General features: G+C 37.0%; 1 protein-coding gene across 10 annotated transcripts in view; it reads right to left on the reverse strand.

The window, feature by feature from the left end:
- Window positions 1–20,654, reverse strand: part of ROBO1 (roundabout guidance receptor 1) — a 1,119,036-nt gene that overhangs the window by 95,387 nt on the left and 1,002,995 nt on the right. For all 10 annotated transcript variants that reach the window (XM_032406315.1, XM_032406314.1, XM_032406316.1 and 7 more), the window contains 3 exons: window positions 15,238–15,358; window positions 14,746–14,884; window positions 12,021–12,148 (listed from right to left, as the gene is read on the reverse strand). In XM_032406315.1, coding sequence (XP_032262206.1) covers window positions 12,021–12,148; window positions 14,746–14,884; window positions 15,238–15,358 — 388 coding nt within the window. The remainder of the gene's footprint in view (window positions 1–12,020; window positions 12,149–14,745; window positions 14,885–15,237; window positions 15,359–20,654) is intronic.

Consider the following 20,654-nt stretch of genomic DNA (forward strand, 5'->3'; position numbering starts at 1 on the left):
TTTGAAATGACTGAAAGCAATCCAAAACCTTCCTGAATAAATGAAAGAAATCTAAGAGAATGTCACATCTTCCACAGTCATTAGGGTTAAAATGGTTATTTCTGGAAGGCTATGAGAACACAAGAAGTTCTTTACTTTATCCTTCCTACAAAAAAAAAAAAAAAAAAAGGGAAAGGAATCATAGGCCATAATGCTGCTGGGTCTTAATCAAATCCAACAGCATAAAAAAACCAGCAGGAGTAGAGCTCGGCATCCTATTTATGCCACTGGATCAGAACAGCTAGGCGAGAGAGCCATTCTTACAAATCAGTCTCTTGTTAAATTCTGTAGTGGGACTTCATTAAAGCTCTTGGCTGATGGCATTTTACTTTCAGCCTGTTCACAAAGAGCTCAACTGGCAACACTGATTCTTTAAAAGTCTCTACTCACACATTGTCTTTCTTGGGATTGTGTTTTACAATCACAAATCTCTTTTTCTCATCAGCCCTCAAATCTATGGGTTTTTTAAATCATTATTTTAACCACAAAACAAACAACAACAACAAATCACAAAATACCATGACAGATCCTAGAAGGGAGGCATTTTGAGTAAGACTTTTGACTTAAGCAGTAAAAGGAACAATACATATGTACTGGAGATGGTAAATAAATTTAACATTGTGATGTGTGTGTGTTTTATATATATGTTATATAATGACATATGTGCTGCATATGTGTGTGTGTGTGTGTGTGTATGTACACACACACACATAAAATGTTCCCCAAGCCCTGAAGTACTATTTACTGCAGAAAGAATCATTCCCCAAAGAACCCGTCTGCTACATACCTCATCAGAGTCTGGCAAACATGGCACACACATATCAAGGTTCTCAAAGTCATCAAGTAAAGCTTTGGGGGTCTTATAATATGTATTTCATCAAAATGCTGATGAACTCACAATTCTTAACCAGGATCTTGGAGTATCGTAAACCTAACCTGAACCTGCAAAAAGGCCCCCTGACACCATTAGTTTTGGCTTTGACTCAAATAACCACGTTAATGGGCAGAAACAATGTACTATTATACTGCGGCTTTTCTGAAATCAGCAATTTAAGCAAACAGTTCCAACAAATGTTTTAAATGAAGTCTACATCAAAGAAGGGAAATTTAGGACTGAAGGACCCAGTTTTTTTTCTCATTACTTCCTTTATGCCTAGATATCATAGGAGCTCTAAAAAGTCACACGACTCTTGCACAAAGATCTCGTATGCTGATAGAAAGCCAAACATAGTGAACCCTATTTAAGGAAACCACAAATTTACAAACTAGGCCCTTTTCCCCCAGAGTTTGCTTTTGAATGCAAGTTTATTAAAGTTTATCCCCTACTACTGGCAATAAAATCCACAGAAAGCTATATTGCTTTACTTTTTACCTACATTTTATTTTTATTTTTTTTTTATTTTTTATTTTTTTTAAAGATTTTATTTATTTATTGGACAGAGAGAGACACAGCGAGAGAGGGAACACAGCAGGGGGATTGGGAGAGGGAGAAGCAGGCTTCCCGCGGAGCAGGGAGCCTGATGCGGGGCTCGATCCCAGGACCCTGGGATCATGACCTGAGCCGAAGGCAGACGCTTAACGACTGAGCCACCCAGGCGCTCCTTTACCTACATTTTAATTTTACATTCTGAAAAAATTATTTACTGGTCCATTAAAAAAATGTCACACACACACACACAATATGTTACATTGTGTGAGATTAACGTGTGGCTTGGTTATCTTCAAAGTTGCTATTTCGCATCTCAGAAAATGGTGAAATGCACAAATGCACGCAAAGGTGCATTTCTTTTAATGGATTATGATTTCTGATCTATTGTCAAGACTATTATAGTTTTAGATCGTATGAAAGTTATTAGCAGAGACCATCTAGCCAGTTTTTAAAATCTAGTTAATTTAATTGTTCCAATATATGGATTATATTTGTGGGAGGAACAGTGAAGGTTTTCAATATTAACTGTTCTATCAAGAAATTCAGCAGCACTGAACATACTAGGAATGATAATAACTATTTTATTTTATTTTTTATTTTTTTTTTTAATTTTTTTTTAATTTTTTTATTTATTTGAGAGAGAGAGAATGAGAGACAGAGAGCATGAGAGGGAGGAGGGTCAGAGGGAGAAGCAGACTCCCTGCTGAGCAGGGAGCCCGATGTGGGACTCGATCCCGGGACTCCAGGATCATGACCTGAGCCGAAGGCAGTCGCTTAACCAACTGAGCCACCCAGGCGCCCTGATAATAACTATTTTAAAGATCTAAGGGTATCTTGTTAATTATGGATCTGTTTAATCAAAAAAGCCAAACTGATTATTTGGGTCTCAAATACTTATCAAATACACATAATTAAAACAAATGAAAGGTATTTTTAACAAAATGCAGAATTTTTTTTTGTATTATACTTCACTTGCCCATTGTTGCTTAAAGCAACTAGAATAAAAATTAACATTTTCTAAAGATTTATTTATTTATTTTTAGAGGGAGGGAGGGAGGAAGAGAGAGACAGAAAGAGAGAGAGAGACAGATGGAGGTGGGGGAGGGGCAGAGGGAGAGGGAGAGAGAGAGAAAAAGAGAGAGAGAGAGAATACCAAGCAGACTCGCCGGTGAGTGCAGAGCCTGATGTGGGGTTCGATCTCACAACCCATGAGATCATGACCTGAGCCAAAATCATGAATCAGACACTCAACTCACTGAGCCACCCAGACACTCCCCAAAAGTAACATTTTTTAACCACCTTGATAGTCATTGTTTATTGAAAAGTGTTTATTGTGTCACTATGTAAAATATTTTAGGAAATGCACTTGTGACTCAGATCTTAACCCTTTTATAAAGCTAGTGATAGGCAGCTAAGAGCACTGAAGCTACAGGAATTTTTGATTCTGACACATACAAAGATATATCACTGAAGTGACCTCCTCCTCATCCTCCTTCCTCATATCACCTTCATTCCTTCTATTTCTATTGAGCATTTAAATGCTTCACACAGGGACGGCTGGATGGCTCAGTCGTTAAGCGTCTGCCTTCAGCTCAGGTCATGATCCCGGGGTCCTGGGATCGAGTCCCGCACCGGGCTCCCTGCTCCGCGGGGAGCCTGCTTCTCCCTCTCCCACTCCCCCTGCTTGTGGTCCCTCTCTCACTGTCTCTCTGTCAAATAAATAAATAAAATCTTTAAAAAAAAATAAATAATGCTTCACACAATGTTCTAAGCATTTCATATTTATTAGCTCATTTAATCCCCACAGCAATCCTATGAGGGAGACATTTCACCCCCATTTGACTAATAAGAAAGCTGAGAATCAAAGATTTAATAGCTTGTACATTCAGCATTTAAATCCAAGTGAGTGTCTGTCAGAAAAGAATGTGCTATTAATTCTACTCTATGGAATGTTTCCTAACAGGAGCAGGAAAACAAAAAGAAAAGATGTCTCCCTAAAGACTTTCCAAGGAAATATTAAGGACCAATTTTCAAAGATAGATCTCAATATTAAGGAGCCATAGAAAATTATCTTTGCAGAAAAAGAAAACACTGACCAAACTATATTAATCAGCGACCAAAACATTCAAATCTCTATGGACAAAATAAATATTACTGAGAATCTGATGAATTTTTAATTGTTTTGGAAGGAGTTGATGAGAAAAATAATCATAACGACAATTGCTCTTGCATAAGCACTTCATAATCCTCAAACCACTTTTATGAGAATATAAATATTGTGTTAATTATCTTATTCTATTTCCTATCAGCTCACTGATGTTTACATTACATGTGCATTTATTTTTCAACAGATGAGAACCCTGAAATTCAGACAAGTTGAGTGACTTGCCCAGGATCTCACAGTTGGTACGTATCAGGGCAGCCCTTAATTCACCCACACAGAAAATGTTACCTGAGCGCCAGTGATGCCCCAAAGACTGAGAAGGCAAAGCAAACAAAGTGTTCTTCTAAGGAACTCAGAGTGAAGTGGGGCAGACATTAAGTAAATAGCATCCAACGGGTACGCGAATGGGGGAATCCCTAACCTGCGCTTGGGTGAGGACAGTGTGCCAAGCTTCCTTGAGGATGCTCACCTGAGCTGAGTCTCGGAAGGAGTCATTAGCAAGTAGAAGATAGGGCAGGTGGGGGACAGGGCATTTTAGACCAAGGGACCAACATAAAGAAAAGCCCAGAGGTAAGCGACATGGTGGTACGTGCATGAAGAAAATGCATATAAACAACACAGTGGTACGGTACTAAAGGGAGTAGTGAGAGGTGACTGAGTGGCCAGGAGAAGCACTGTTAAGTATTCTGGGTCTTACCCCGGAGAGATGGGGTATGATGTTCAGATTTGTGTTTTAGGGAAATGAACCTGTTGTGTGGAGAATGGGTTCTATCGGACAAGATGGAGGCAAGGAAATTGGATAGAGATTGACAGACGACAGAAGCCTGAATAAAAGCAGTGAGGCAAGGGTTAGAGAGGTGGTGGGAGGGTTAAGAAAATATTTAAAAGGCAAAAATAAGTAGGATTTTGTGACGGTTGACATGGGAGAAGTGCAAGAGTAGAGCATGACCCCCACCACCCAGGCTATCTACTGGTATGAATCTGTGGGTTGCCCTGCTTTCCACTGATGCAGAGAATATGAGAGAATTCAGTGTCCGCCTCCTAGTCTGCTCCCATGTTAACTGCATCACTATTATTTCCTGTGAATAAATATTCACACTCAGGGTTTGTAGAAACCCAAAAGCTTCGACAAGCCTCCGACAGCTGTGTCTTGTCTCACTGAAAGTTACAACTGCTATTCAACTCCTAGTTCATTGGGACATTAAGTGGGGCCAATCATAAACTGTCGTGCCTGAGATATTTCCACAAAGCTGCTTGTTTGAAGCATGTGGTTCGCTAGCACAAGGAGAGAGGCTCTAGGAAACATCCCATTAGCAGCAATTAAGTCAGCCAAAAGACAGCGCGGGTCTTTTTTTTTTCCTGCCTTTGTGTCTCCTTGGTCTCACGTCAATCTCAGACTTTAAGGCTCAGCCTTCCAGAAGCTGTCAGTGGCTAATCAATCCTAATGAGGAAGTACTCCGTTCCTTCATCGTATAGTAGGCATAAATACTCATGGGAAGCACCAGACAAAATAACAATTCTTCGGGACAGGAGAGAATGCACATCCTTTTGATGATTCATTTGAACAATTCCTATTGTATGCCAACCATAAATTTAAAGAGATAGCAACATCATTCATCAGACCATATTTTACAATTAAAAAAAAAAACAGGTGATGAAATAGAGAAAATGGAGTAATTTCACATCAGAGGAAGAAAAAATGGACACACACTTATCAGAAAAGGGCTGGGATTTCATAGAAATCCCACTTGTCTGGTAACAGAGCTTCACCTGGTTTAGAGATGTTTGGTATCTGCCTTTTCTTTTAACAGAGCTGTTGCTGAAAAGGCAGAAAAGCAACTGTTTCTTAAGCTTCAAAGAATAACTGGTCTCTAAGAGTGGCCTGCAGAGGAGTGCAGTGAAGTGTGAACTAAGATCTAAATGTCCAGCTTCCTGTGTCAGACTGGCCCAGCACTCAGGGCTGAGGGAAACGAGAAGACTAAATGTCTTTTTAGTTCCTATTGTAAGAGAGACAAACAAAAGTGGGATTAGATTTTCTTAATGGTTCAACTCCGCAAAGATAAAATGTGATGGCTCGGGGAATGGATGGGGTATGGAAGTCTGTTTTCAGTCTGGTTTCCTGTGACAGACACAGTGACGGGAACATGATCATTCTGGTGGCAGTCACAAATTCACTTTGGAAATAAAATTGTGACAGTAGTAAGAGCTGCTTTCTCTGTAAAGTTGCAAAGGGAGTAGAAAAATTAATAATGCCCTCAAGTTTGCCTGGTTTAAGCAATGAGGATCACTGAAGCAAAGAATCGTACAACCCCTTAGAAGTAGCGCATAGACTTGGGAACAGGAGAAATTCAAGAGTTTAAACTAAACTCTCTATGGCCTCATGCTCCATCTTTCTTTCTGGATGGCACTCCTCAAAAGTGGAATGATTTAAAAAGCTATCAACATGACCATCATCATAGATGCATAATTACTCATTTCAAAGTGTTTGTTATTAATACAACAGTAAATAAAATTATTTTTCTTCCTTTATTTTTCATTTAGTGCTTTGAAGTTGCCTCCACCATGCTTTTCCTATAGTCTAACTTCAACCAAACCAAACCAAAACAAAACAAAAAAACCTTCACTTTTTAAATTAACCATGAGTTGGTTCACAAATAAAAATCAGTAAAAAATTTAGGTTAGCTATCATGTGATTCTAAGAAGGACTTCAAGGTCCACCTGGCAAACATCTAATAAAGGTCTAATAGGTTGAGATTACAATAATAAAATAATATGAAACAAACCTGTGATCATTCTCAGAACACCAAGCAGAGGCATAAATTCTAGCAGTTTCAATGGCACACTGTTTAAAAACCTGGCAGGGAGCCTGTATGCATCTATTTTGTTCTGGTTAGATTTTCTATTTTATAGGTATGTCACAACCTATAAAATGGTTATAAATACCACAGTATATATCTTGCGCCTTAAAAGACAGGGTCATCATACAATGTTAAACACAAGTTCAGAAGAGAATTCATTCCTACCCAACACAGAGCCAGCAATCCTAACACTTGCCAAATTGAGACACTGACAATGTAATCAATCAAAACTGAGATGACATTAAAAAGATGCCTGATTTTTTGTGTGTATTTTAGGTTCACAAAGAGAATTCTTGAGGAGATGTGGAGATGTTACTTGCATGGAGAGTAAACAAGGGCAGAGACACATTAAGTATAAATATAGTAACTTTGATGGTTTAAATTTATAGGTAACAAAACTTAAATTGCTCCAGAGAAGGGAGACTAGATGGCTCAGTGGGTTAAGCATCCAACTCTTGGTTTCAGCTCAGGTCATGATCTCAGGGTTGTAAGATCGAGCCCTACTTCGGGCTCCACACTCAACGCAGAGTTGGCTTGAGATTCTCTACCTCCCCCTCTGCCCTCTCTACACTCTCTTTCTTTCTCTCTCTCAAATAAATAAATAAATAAAATCTTAAAAAAAGTTATTCCAGAGAATAATAGAATGTTAAGTTATGTTAACTGAATTTTCAAGTTAACTGGGGGTTTAAGCAGAAAGACTTTTCTGTTGTAATCATTCCAAACAACATTATTTCAACATTTTTTATTGGTCATGTAATCGACATTAATTATTTTTCAGTAGGTCAAAGTACTGCAGAGCCTTTGAGTCTCATTCAGTTTCAATGATACCCCAAAACTGACATGCAAGTTAAAGGACTCTGGATATTCTTTTTGAAGAATTGCCTAAATATTTACAGAGCCCAGGATGCACACATTTTTAATCAAAAATGTCTTAACATTTTTATTACAATTTTCCTTTTTTCAGAGTAAAATAAAATCTGCTGTGTTATAATCAGTATTTTGATTTGGCTCAATGGCTTTGCGTTTGGCTGCCCAAGAAGTAATCCATCCAATGTCACATGAGATATATATGTGGTGTAGGTTTTAGAAGTGCAGTTACTTGCTAATAACAGGGTATGACCTCAAATTTTACTATTGGCTTGGACTAATTAATTGAAGCTTCCAAGTGGTCATAAAGGAGAATAAACAGTTTTTGAGGATATCTGCTCATGGATCATCTTACCAGTCTTAGAATTACCTGGAAATACCCTATTTTAAGGAAAGGTAACCTGAGGTGCTAAGACTCAAAATGATTGCAAAACAGCCACTCTTCAAGGCAATAGAATTAGAATTGGGGTCAAATACCCTCTGCTGAATGTTTTTCCATAACAATAACACTCCACTGAACATAAAAGGTAATCTTTTTGATCATTTCTATTCCCAAATCTTTATTATTTTCATTAATTTATCTAGTTATTTTGCAAAACTTCAATGTAAGTCTAGCACTAGGGCTTTGACAGGACACACACACACACACCCAACACATTTACTATAAAAACTAGTAAAGTTTCTTTTGTAATGAAAATGTAAAACTTTATATTTGAGAAGAGTTTTGAATAATTTTTGGATCATAAATTATCATGACTATATTAGTAGTTCACATTTCTCATTTACAACAGCAGAGAAAGAACAACCCTATCTGTCTAGAATTACCTGAACCATACCATTTTTCTTACTAAATAGCCAATAATTATTAAAAATTAAGCAATAAAGCTGTCAATAATAACACTAAAATGAATACAATACTCCTTAGTTATGAAACATTTACTCTGTAACAGACAATATGTTAAACTTTTTTTATATATAAAATTTAATTTAATCCTTATAAAAGCTCTGAGTAAATGGGTAAATACCCATTTTACACATGAGGCAACTGAGGTTCAAGAAGTTTAAATCACCTTTTCTATGTCACAAAGTTAGTCAATGACAGAAACAAGATTCAACTAAATTCTGACTCTAATGTCTATGCTCTTAGCTATATAATTCTTTGTCATAGATTTCTTCCAGCTCTGATAATACCCAAACTCTAAAGAAAAATTTTAAAGTCCTTTATTCTTTCTATAGTTCAAGTAAGTTCTCACCCCAGGGATTCATGAACTTGCTTGTTTAAAATAAAAAATAAAGGGGCACTTGGCTGAATCAGTCAGTGGAGCATGCAACTATTGATCGTGGGGTTGTGAGTTCAAGCCCCACGTTGGCCATGGAGCTTCTTACTTTATTTAATTTTTTTAAAGATTTATTTATTTATTTGAGAGAGAGAGAGAAAGAGCACAAGCAGGAGGGGCAGAGGAAGAGAGAGAGAATCTCAAGCAGATTCCACACTAAGTGCGGAGACTGCATGGGGCTTACTCTTTAAAAACAAAAATAAAACATAAAAACAAATTAAATTTCTATGTTCAGACCCAGATTCTTAAATCAGGTTCTCCAGGGGCATCCCAGATAATTGGCATATTTAATAAGCTTCAGATAAGTATAGATATGTAAATTCAGATACATTCAGATAACAAACTTCAGATAAGTTTAGGACACCCTGCCTAGTTCTACCTTTGGCTCTAGTGCCTTTCAAACACAGACCACTAGGCAGCCATCATAAGATGGCAGTCTCTTCAACTTTGATCCCACAGAAACTACTACTGACGTTCAGAATCAAAGCCACCAGAAGATGCTTGAATTTCCCTTAGGATGTCCCTATGATATTTTTACCACTCAAGCAGAAAGGTTGGAATCCATATTCATATTTCAAATTAACAAGTATTTATTAAATAATGTGCCTACTCTATGTCCAGTATGATGCTAATCACTGTGAAGACTACACAAGTACAAAAAATAAGAAAATCCTTAGAAGGAATATTGAAAGAAAAATGTACAGGTAGAGTCTCCAAGAAAGCAGAATTGGGATTTCAAGAAAAAAAAAAACGGAAAAAAAGAAGTAATTCTCAAATCAAATTTATTTTTTAAATATTAGAACTGATCATGTCTGTACTGGGGATGAAAATCCAATGGGCACCCTCACTGAAGAGTGTTTTTTTCCCAGTAACTTCTACCTGGAGCACAGGGTTTTGTTGCCCAACATCAACTCCCAAAATTAAGTATTTCTTGTATGAGGGGTGAAGGAAAGGAAGATTATTTGAGCCCATACTGACTCTAGTAGTTCCTTTTAAAAATGAGCCACAAATAAAATACAAATTAATACACTACTGAATTTATTATAATGGTTTCCTGCTATCAAATGGATTCATTTCAAATTAGTTTCTCTTGTAGTAACTAGTATTTTTCTGTATTCAATCTCAAATGAAGAAAAAAAATACAACTTCTCAAGTTTCCTTTTTTTTTTCCCTTAGTTATCTTCTGTAGTTGGGAATCATGTTACTTTCTTTGGCATATTATGCATACTACCCTAGAATGTTAAAGATATTTTAACAGTGATATTAATATGCAAATTTTATTTTAATATTTGGATAAAAGAATACATTCTCACCAATATACAGATCTTTCATAAGTTTATAGAAAACTCAATGCAGTTGAAATAAAAAATTCTAAATTTTTTTTTTTTAAGATTATATTTATTTATTTGACAGAGAGAGACACAGCGAGAGAGGGAACACAAGCAGGGGGAGTGGGAGAGGAAGAAGCAGGCTTCCTGCGGAGCAGGGAGCCCGATGAGGGGCTCGATCCCAGGACCCTGGGATCATGACCTGAGCCGAAGGCAGATGCTTAACGACTGAGCCACCCAGGTGCCCCTTAATTCTAAATTCTTAAGGTAGGTTCCAGATATGATCATTTGTACCCAATTTCCATTGAAATCTGGGCTTAGGGAGTAAGAATTCCATATGGAAAACTTAAGGCTGAATTAGCTTTGGATTCAGTTTAAAATTTCAGGAAGGGAAAAAAAATTAAAAAATAAATAAAATTGCAGGAAGAAATTCTGTTTTGATTTCAATGTCCACTGTAGACACAGAGGAATGGCTATTATTAATAAAAGCATCAGACTCCCAAGGTAAAGGACTTTAAAACATAAATTGAAACATATCTCTTTGACTAATGTGATAGACAACCAGCCTCCCTGTCACAACTGCCTAAAGACAGACACAGCTTTTCATGCCTTGTCTTAGTTCTGGGCTCCTTTTACTCCCTCTGGAGGGCTTTTGAAGATTTGACATCTCTTAAATTTGTGCTTTCTCTAAACGTAAAGGGGTTTCCTTTTCTTACAGTTTTAGTCTTACATGGAGTTCAGGTCTAACTCAGATTAAAGAGAAGTAGTCTAGGCCTTAGAAATTCAATGTTTGTTCTTGATCTTTCTTTTCTTTTTTTTTTTTTCTTTTGTTTTTATGAGGTTGAGCTAAAAACCCTAAAGTGGGACATAATGGCTTACAGAAAGAAAGAAAATATTCTTTCTTCTTTCTTCTTCTTCTTCTTCTTCTTTTTTAACTGTAAAAAGCCCACAAGGCTCTTTTATAGAAAGCCCACAGGAGAAGCACTCCTCAAAAGCCACCTTTTTCTTCACGATAGTCTTAAAGGAGACAGTGTTCAGAGAAGATGACAGCGCCGAGTGTTGCTAATTCAGACCCAGAAACAAGCTAAGTGGTTTAGAGCCCAAATCCCTGTTTACTCTATATACTTGTCAAAATAGGGGAGTTTTTTCACAAGCAAAATGTTTTTTAAAGGTCATTTTGTCTCTCAGATTCCACAATACAGAATCTGTCCCTAAAAAGAAAAAAAAAAAATGAGAGTTCTTGGATGAGACATAGTGAGAAATAATCGGTATGATATTATGAAGAAAAGGGATTATGAAAATGGAAAACATCTGGATTATGGATACAAAGGAGGTGAAAGAACCATTTCTGCACGTCAGTTTAAGACGTGAGTCTGACATTCAAAAACTTGTGGTCATCAAATGTGGCATCCATTTGGGCTCATGTAACATCAAATAATAAATCTGTATCAGAATTAGCCAAGTGCAGATGCAATTAATTCATTCAACAGATATTTACTGAATGTCTGTTATTTCACAGGCCTGTAGGGAATAAAAAAAAGGTGGTGGGTGTTCCTCTTCTGTGGATGGATCGTATTTTAGAGTGAATTAGGATTTTCTTATTTCGGTGTTCTGAGTTATACAGACCCTGGAAAGTGCACGGTCTGAAGGACTGGTAGATTTGTTTCCATTTAAAGACAACGTTTTCATGGTAATAGCTGTCATTTAATTAAAAGATTAGAAGGGCTCTATGTCTGAAGGCCCAGAGATTAAAGCATACTCTCCTCCTCTACTTCACCAAGACAGAACTCACCATAATTTTAACAACTTAATTCAATTTCCTGTAACAAACACTTATAGAGCTCCCACAGGCAAAATAATAATTTCTCTAAATTATGTTTGAATGAAATATTGATAGCACTACTTGAAGTCTATATTTAACGTAAACGACTGGAATAAATCATATTTTCTTCTACTATCCTCATAATCCTTCTATGATAAAGCAGCCACAAACCCTACCTTGGACAGTCAGAGTAGCTGATGCTTCAGCTTTTCCAACCATATTTTCTGCCACACAAGTGTATGACCCCATGTCACCAGCCATCACTTTCCGAATCTTCAGGGTATGATCATCTCTGATTTCGTATCTAGTGACATAACAAACAAATGCAGAGTTAAGTGACGTGCTACTTAAAAAAAAATCCCATCCTTAGCAATATGATGTCTCTAAGGCAACAAATCAACAACATGAAACATTCTCTTCAGAAAACTTAAAACAAAAGGTGAAATGTGACATCCCTTTTTGTAAGCAGGCATAGAGCCTGTTTTCCCAATTTTGTTGGCTAAACAATTAAAATATTTTTCAAAAGGATATTTTTGGGCAATGTTGGCACTTCTTCATTCATTTCCTCAAGCTACTGTCCTCATACTAAAATTAAAAGATGGTGACGGTTAAATAAATTCTTATTATATGCTGGACTTTGTTTCACAGGTTTCATCTTTTAAAATTCTTACAACAACTACATGAAGTATTGGGGCGCCTGGGTGGTGCAGTTGGTAGAGTGTCCGACTCTTGGTTTCGGCTCAGGTTGTGATCACAGGGTCATGAGATTGAGTCTCACATCAGGTTCTGCACTCAGTGCCAGAGTCTGCTTAAGTTTCTCTCTCCCTCTCCCTCTGCTCCTCCTGCTTGTGTGCTCTCTCTCTCTCAAATAAATAAACAAATCTTTTTAAAAAATCCAATTGTATGAAATATTGTACTCATCTCCATTTTAAAGATGAGAAATTGGAGGCCTAAGCAAGTAAGGTAACCTGGCTTTGGCTCTCAGCTGGTTTAGTGGCAGAGTTGATACCTGAATCCAGGCTCTCATTCTAGAGTTCACTTGCCTTGCCTCATCTTCTCTCCCCTTCAATGTTGGGTTTCTTTTGAAGTTTCATTTTAATCCTCTTTTTATTCTACATAATATCCCTGAGTTATATTAGCTACTGTAGGTTAAATATTGATCAGCTGCACAAACATTCCCAACCCCTATTTCACTGAAGCTCCAAATTCATAATCCCAACTGACTGATAGTTAGACAATACATCCCACAGGTATGTAATATTTCTTATGTTAAATACAATTTTCTTTTCTTTCCCCATTGTCTAAACCAACTTCTCCTAATATAATCTCCTGGTATCTTCCTCCACCAGCTCTCTATATCTAACAAATCATCCAATTCATCAGTTTAGTTTCAGAAATTTCTCTCTACTATGGATCCCTATCCCTGTTTCCTGCCCCAGTCCATGCAATCCACATCTATTTTCTGGACAAAAACAACAATGGTGACCCTGCCATTAGCTTCACCCCACATTAATGTAATAGCCACAGTGCTAAAAAATTATTTTCTCTAAAAAGTAATCCTGTTGAGGGTGTCTGGCTGGCTCAGTTGGTAGAGCAAGTGACTCTAGATCTCAGTATTGTAAGTCTAAGGCCCACGTTGGCTGTAAAGATTACTTAAAAATAAAATCTTTTTTTAAAGACTTATTTATTTATTTTTTAGAGAGAGAGAGCGAGTGTACTGGGGGGAAGGGCAGAAGGAGGAGGGAGAGTCTCAAGCAGACTCCGCACAGAGTGCGGAGCCTGACAGGGGGCTCGATCTCAAAACCCTGAGATCATGACCTGAGCTGAAACCAAGAGTCAGATGCTCAACTGACTATGTCACCCAGGCACCCCTAAAAATAAAATCTTTAAAAAATAAGTAATCCTGTTCATACTAATCCCTTTTGACTCATCGGTGTGCATGCAATAGGATCCAAAATTCTTCAGTCTATTATACAAAGCCCCTGATCATTTGGCCCCAGTATCTCCAACCTGATATAGCTTCTTGCCACATGCCCTACGAGCTACCCATGCTAAACTTCCCACCACTCAAAGCGTGTGATGTTCTTTCTCAGATTTGTGTCTATATTGTAATGTCTCTTTTCCTGGAATACTCTTCTCTTCTTTCTTGCTTTTCAAATTTATACATATTTTTCAAGGCAATGCTTACATGTCACTTTCCTGTGAAAACTCTCCTGATTTCCTCCTCCCCCAGGCTTCCATCTATGTGACAAAGGGTTTGCCATGTTATTCTGTATCTATCTACACAAATCTTTCGGGAGCTCCTTGAGAGCAGAACTATGAAGCCACTGTAACCCCAAAACCTAGCAAGGGCTCAACACACGTTTGTCGAATGAATGGACAGACAGCTTAAAGACAACACCTGAGAGCATCATTTCACGGTCTCATTCCCTGAGGCTGCAAGTATACTTCCGCTCTTAACCAGTTTCAAGGACTTGACAGATGTCAAGAAACTCTGACTTCTCCTATGCTTCCCTGGTGATTTTGTAGCTAAGGAAATAGAGACCTGCTTTTTAATTGGCTCATACCTCTATCTTTACTGCTATACCTCCCTTCCTTTTCCCACCTACTCCCATACAAGAAATGGCTCATAATTGTGTTCTGGTTGGACAGAAGAGAAACCTACGGAAGGAAAATCACATTCTACAAGAGCTCCCTGGGCAAGCCAGGGTCATGAATCTAAAGTTCTTATGTGAAACCCTCAGAGAAAGCACGATAACCTCCTCCTGATTCTGATTATCTCTAATATTGCGTCTGGCCCCTGATCAAAAAGTCTAGAGTAGACTAGTCTAATGGCACGTGTATAAGCAATGGTCCAATGAGAACAGTGGATGAATCAGATCACCAAATTCCGATCTGTACCTGGATTTGGGCAGTTCCCCATCGTCTTTTCTCCACCGTACTGTAGGCACAGGGTCGCCTCGGGCCTCACATTTGAATTCTGCACTGTCGTCCACAGTCACAGCCAAGTTACTCGGTCTCTTCACAAATGATGGTCTCTCTAAAATTAGAAAAAGCCATCTCAAGAACAGATAAAAGTGAACAGACTAAAAACCATTTTAGATGTTCATAAAGACATTTATAATTTAAAATGTTATTTAGAGAATTATTTCACAAAGTTCCCTTCTTCTAGAAGCCCCTCTCTAGGTTTCGAGTTTTCTCCTAGTTTTCTTCCCATGTCCTGGCTACTTTAGCTCAGGCTACTTGACTAATTTCTTGTCTCCTCTCCCACCTCGGTAAAAATATATTCGTTCACCTTCTAAAAAGATGACTTCTTTCTCCCTGCTATAAAGAAACTGAAAAATGATAAGAGATCTACTTTACAGTGAGCGGATTAAATGAAATTTCACTTACCCAGAACAGTTAGCTCCGCTACTTCACTCTCACGTTCCCCAACCATGTTGGTACCAACACAAACATATTTGCCAGCATCACTTTTGCGGGTGTAAGTAATCATGAGCTTTCCGCCTCGTATCTTAAAAAAAAGTTTTACAGGAATACTATTAAAATTACTCTAGCCATGTTGACATGACAGAAATCTTCATAAGTGAAGTCTACTTTCCAAATGAAGAACAAAGCATAATTATATCAAAAAGCTGATGTGCAGTATTTGCTATATTTATAGGTAGTAAATTTAGACAGAATTTATGCCAAATATACCAAATATAAAAGAAGCCAAACACTTTTACTTACCTACATCTTCTTATACAGGTATTGCATTCTGTACAACTAGAAATCTGTATTTCTAAACTGGCCAAGTTCTTTCATATTATTTAGTTAAATGAAAACCAAACAAGTGCATGAATAATTCGGTTAGCAAGCAGGAAAAAAAAAGGAAATTCTTAATACCATATGAGCATAATTAATATATAAATTCAGATTAGCTATAAGTGATTTCAAGGAAGCATATTCTGGTACTAGAAGATGTGGAAATAAAAATGTCTCTAATTACTTAATTTGTCAGAGTTGCTTTAAAGGAATATATCGTTAAAGATCCCGAACCGTGCACAAACTGACGTGGTCTAAAAAACATAGGTGTTGCTGCTGCCCAAGTAGTTTCTCGGGGATTTGGGAGGCAGAGACTGAACAGATCCCAATAAATCATCTCAAAAGTCATTTGGACACACTCTTGAACATTTAATTATTTGAAGAAGAATTAATTACAAATGTAAGCCGACTTCCAGTACAATAAATAGGCTGAAGTTAACCATGAATTAAGATCAGGTTGCGGAAATTGAACTATCTTTACTTAATTTAATAGGCTTTTGGTGGAGAGTTGGGTTCAATTACCCAGGAATATCTATAATGCTCTGAACCTTGGAAAGGTTTTGTCAGGGTTACCTTCTAGAATGTTTTTTCATGTAGGTTTTGAACTCAACCTCACAGTTATTCTGTATAGTGTACTGATGAGAGAGAGAGAAAGAGAGAGAGAGGGAGGGAGGAAGAAAGGGGGGAAAGAAGGGGGAAGGAAGGGGGGAAGGAAGGAGGGGAGGAAGGAGGGAAGGAAGGAAGGAAGGAGAAAAAGCAAAGCAAAGGCAGGAAAGAACCATTCAAATGGAATTGTTTTTCCATCATAAACTTGGAGTTTACTGAAACCACTACTTTATGAAGGTGGGTCATACTGTCTTGGAGTGCTGAAATTGCTTAGTTTCAATCCAGACACCCAAACTAGACACTGAGTCCAAGTCTTTATGTGTTAGGACAAACCAAATATTAACATTGCAGTTTTAATTTCTGTGGCTTTTACAACTTAATATTTTTTCCTGTCATTTTATCAAAACAATAATCATGATTCTCTAGGTACCGTTACAAAAACCACACAGGGATTTTATATTGCTCATGACTCTATCCCTCATACCTAGAATAACGCCTCCACATAGTAGTCACTCAAATGATTTTTGTTGAATACAAACTGCTTTTATACACAAAATTTAGTCTGTTATCCAATGAAGCATTTCTATAAAGGTTTATAGCAGTTACATATATATATATATATATCTCATATCTGGTAACTGCTATCATACTACATATATATATATATAATTTTATATATGTATTTATATATATGTAATTTTATACATATATATAATTTTCATATATACTTACCTAAATTTCACACAGAATAACACAAAGAAATAAATGTCACACAAAAATAAATAAATCTTCCAAAAGTTAATGACTGTCAATACTTTGTGTGCAGTCTTCTTTTGTCTCTCTCTCTCTCTCTCATGCACACACACACACAATATATATAGACATGATATAGATCCACCTCCACTTCTACATCTATTCACACACACTTTTACTAAAGTAGAATAATGTGGTATATGCTCTTCTGTATGCATTTTCAACTCAATAATATGTTGAGAATATTTTTACATATTAAAAATTGAAGACTGGGGCGCCTGGGTGGCTCAGTCATTAAGTGTCTGCCTTCGGCTCAGGTCATGATCCCAGGGTCCTGGGATCGAGCCCCACATCGGGCTCCCTGCCTCGGCGGGTAGCCTGCTTCTCCCTCTCCCACTCCCCCTGCTTGTGTTCCCTCTCTCGCTATGTCTCTCTTTGTCAAATAAATAAAATATTTTTTAAAAATTAATAAATGTTGAAGACCTTGTAGACAGATCCTCCCCAACCATTTCAATGACTAAATAGTATTCCATTATACATAGTATTCATTGTATAGATTTATCAGATTTTACCAAACTATTGCCCTATTGATAGACATTGAAGATATTTCATTTTTCCCTCTTCTAAATCAGCATCTTTTCTCACATGTGCAAATATCCCATTAGAAAGTCTCAAAGTAGGAGTCTTAATTCAAGTCCATCCAACCTTCAGGCTATTGGTTCACAGTGCTATTTTATGTTTCGTTAAGTGGCTCTTATGTGAATATATCATTTACATTTTGGTCTTTATCATAACACTGCTGTGAAGCTGTTAGGGAAAGTGTTCTAGTAACTTCATTTTTCACTTAAGGAACCAGCAGCTCAGCAAAGCATAATCTCCTCTCCCGTAAAGCTCCACTATGCCCATCATCACAGTATGTTTTAATTCTGCGTTTCAATGCCAGATTTTCTCCCTGACTGTGAACTCTGAGGCAGGGAAGCATATCTCATTTGTCTTTTAGTCCTAAGACCTGTCACAATATCCAGCAAATAGTAAAAAAAAAAAAAAAAAAAAAAAATGTGGAAGGAAAGTGACTTGCCCAATGTCACTTAGCAAGTTGGAACAGATTTTAGCCAAGATATATGTCTTCGGCTGTGCGAGATGTGCAAATGACAGGAAACACACAGCCCACAGCACTGTTATAATTGTGATTTAATGAAGTTGAGCTTCATAAGCTTGACTTCTTGAGGTTCAGAAAATTTGAGAATCATATCAAGATCCATACTATTAAGATCCGCTGTCACCTTTTGTCATATACTTACTTTGAAACACCTCCCATAAACATTCCTAAAATCTTGAGGAAACAAAGTCATTCCGGCAAAAATGAAGGTGACAAACTCTATTCCTGATAGGAAAGTTAAATGATCTGAGATGTGGTCCTGGATGATGTTCTGTTATTGGTTCTTTAATTTTGGATAGGACATTGAGCTCCTCCTATGCCTCACAATCTAACTTTAAATGTTTTTACATGTTTAGGTGGTCACTTCATTTCTGAAGGGACTGTACATTAATAAGTAAAAGTTATAGCAAAGTAAGAGGAAGTCAACAAATACTCTAAGTATTCTTTTTGCTTTAAAAGTCAATGAGTCATATCCACAATAAAATATAAGGCTTTATGAATAATTTTAAAATACATTCAAATGTGGAGAAAAAGGAGAGTCAAAGAAAGATAAAGTATAAATAATTTTCAACAGTACAGACATTTTTACAGCTTCAGGATAACATAGTACTAATTTACTTTTACAAATCTTAAATACTTGGGAATGTAGAGTTTTAAATCAACTTGCTGATGGACATGTGGGCCACCAATTAACATTATATATTGCAGCCCAACAGTGTTCTATTTTGAAAGGATCTCTATACATTGAGAAGAAGGGAAATTTCGTTAACATGAGTTATGAGGGGGCTGCCAGGGGATTCTCAGACAGAGGGAAATTCCAATGTTGTGCTGAATGGGAGGGAGCAATAACTAAGGTGAACTACAAATTCAAAGAAAGCCATCAAGTACTGAAGAATGTGTTGTTCACACCCTATTCCTATAGGTCTAGCTATACCCTTGACCTTGAGCAACATGGGTACGAACTGGGCAGGTTCACTTACACGCAGATTTTTTTCAATAAATATAGTACAGTACTGTAATGTATTTTCCCTATGGTTTTCTTAATAACATTTTCTTTTCTCTAGCTTACTTTATCATAAAGATACAGTATAGAATACATGTAATATACAAAATATTATGTTTATGTTATGGATAAGGCATCCAGTCAACAGCAGGCTATTAGTTAAGTTTGGGGAGAATCAAAAGTTATACACAGATTTTCGACTGTGCAAGGGGTGGACACCCGTAACCTCTATGATGCTCAAGAGTCAACTGTATTCTTGGCTCAATCTTGAAAAAACTTTTCTAAGTCCATCTGCCAGGAGACTTATGCTTTGGTGACACATAGCTATGTTTCGCTACCAAATATAAATAGAGAAGCCCTTCCTCTTTTATAAGATTTTAATTTACAGACTGCTTTACAGATTTTAATTTAAAGACCACGTTTACTCTTCAAATTAAAAATAACCCACCAGACATTTTACAAAATATTTTCTCTGTCCTTTGTAAGTAAATACTAGTTGTATGGACCACTATGACATTTATTTCTATGAGAAGTGTTTTTAAATGAATCCAGTATCTCAAGAAGCTTTTTTCATTAGAATCATAATATGACTAAAAGCATACGTTTATCACACCTGTTCATTTATATATAATTTCTGTATCAATGAAAAAAAACCTGAAATAACTAAGGCCTAAAAATAAAAATATTAACCTTATAAGGCATTTTTTGAAAAATGCTTTTTTTTTTCTTGAATAACAGCAGAGATATTAATCATCAATGGCTACATGAAGTCAACTAAATTGTACCTTCCTCCCCCCTCCCCCCCCCAAGGTGGTCTTTACCAACATTATCTGGTTGGAACAAAACTCAAAATGAAAATATATACAAAAACTTTAAAAAGAGAGAGAGAGAAGATTTCTAAATCTCAGATAATCTTTCAAATTGATCAGAAGTAGATACATTCACATAGGAAAGCAAAGTGAGCATGGGCCCTGGAATCACCGCCTCTTAGTATATACATGTGATGACAGACAAGGCGTTCACTCCTCTGTACCTCTGTTTTTCATCTCTAAAATGGGGATTCTCTTAACATACAACTCCAAAGATACTGAGAGTTATATGAGATAAATCATATAAAGTACTTAGAAAAATGCCTGCACATTATCATAATTATATATTATGCTTATGGATTTAAAGATTAAAGAGACACTTGCCTAATCAAAACCAATCTTCCTTTCTAAAGCTACATCCAGAAGCTTTTTATTAAAATTAATTAGTAACACATCTTCCACTGCTTTTATCAGAAAAAATGTTTATTTGCATCAACATAGCAAAGCCTTAGAAACAAGTAATTCTCAGGCCAAATATATTCTTATTTCCTCCAAAACAGTGATTCTTTATGAGGGCAATCACCTGCCCTCTCCCAGGAAATATGTGGCAATGCCTTAAGATATTTGTGGCTGTCACCATTGAGCGGGGGGGGGGGGGGGGGGGGGGGGGGGG

This window comes from Phoca vitulina, unplaced genomic scaffold (genome assembly GCF_004348235.1).
Source record: "Phoca vitulina isolate PV1807 unplaced genomic scaffold, GSC_HSeal_1.0 scaffold8, whole genome shotgun sequence".
Lineage (NCBI taxonomy): Eukaryota > Metazoa > Chordata > Mammalia > Carnivora > Phocidae > Phoca > Phoca vitulina.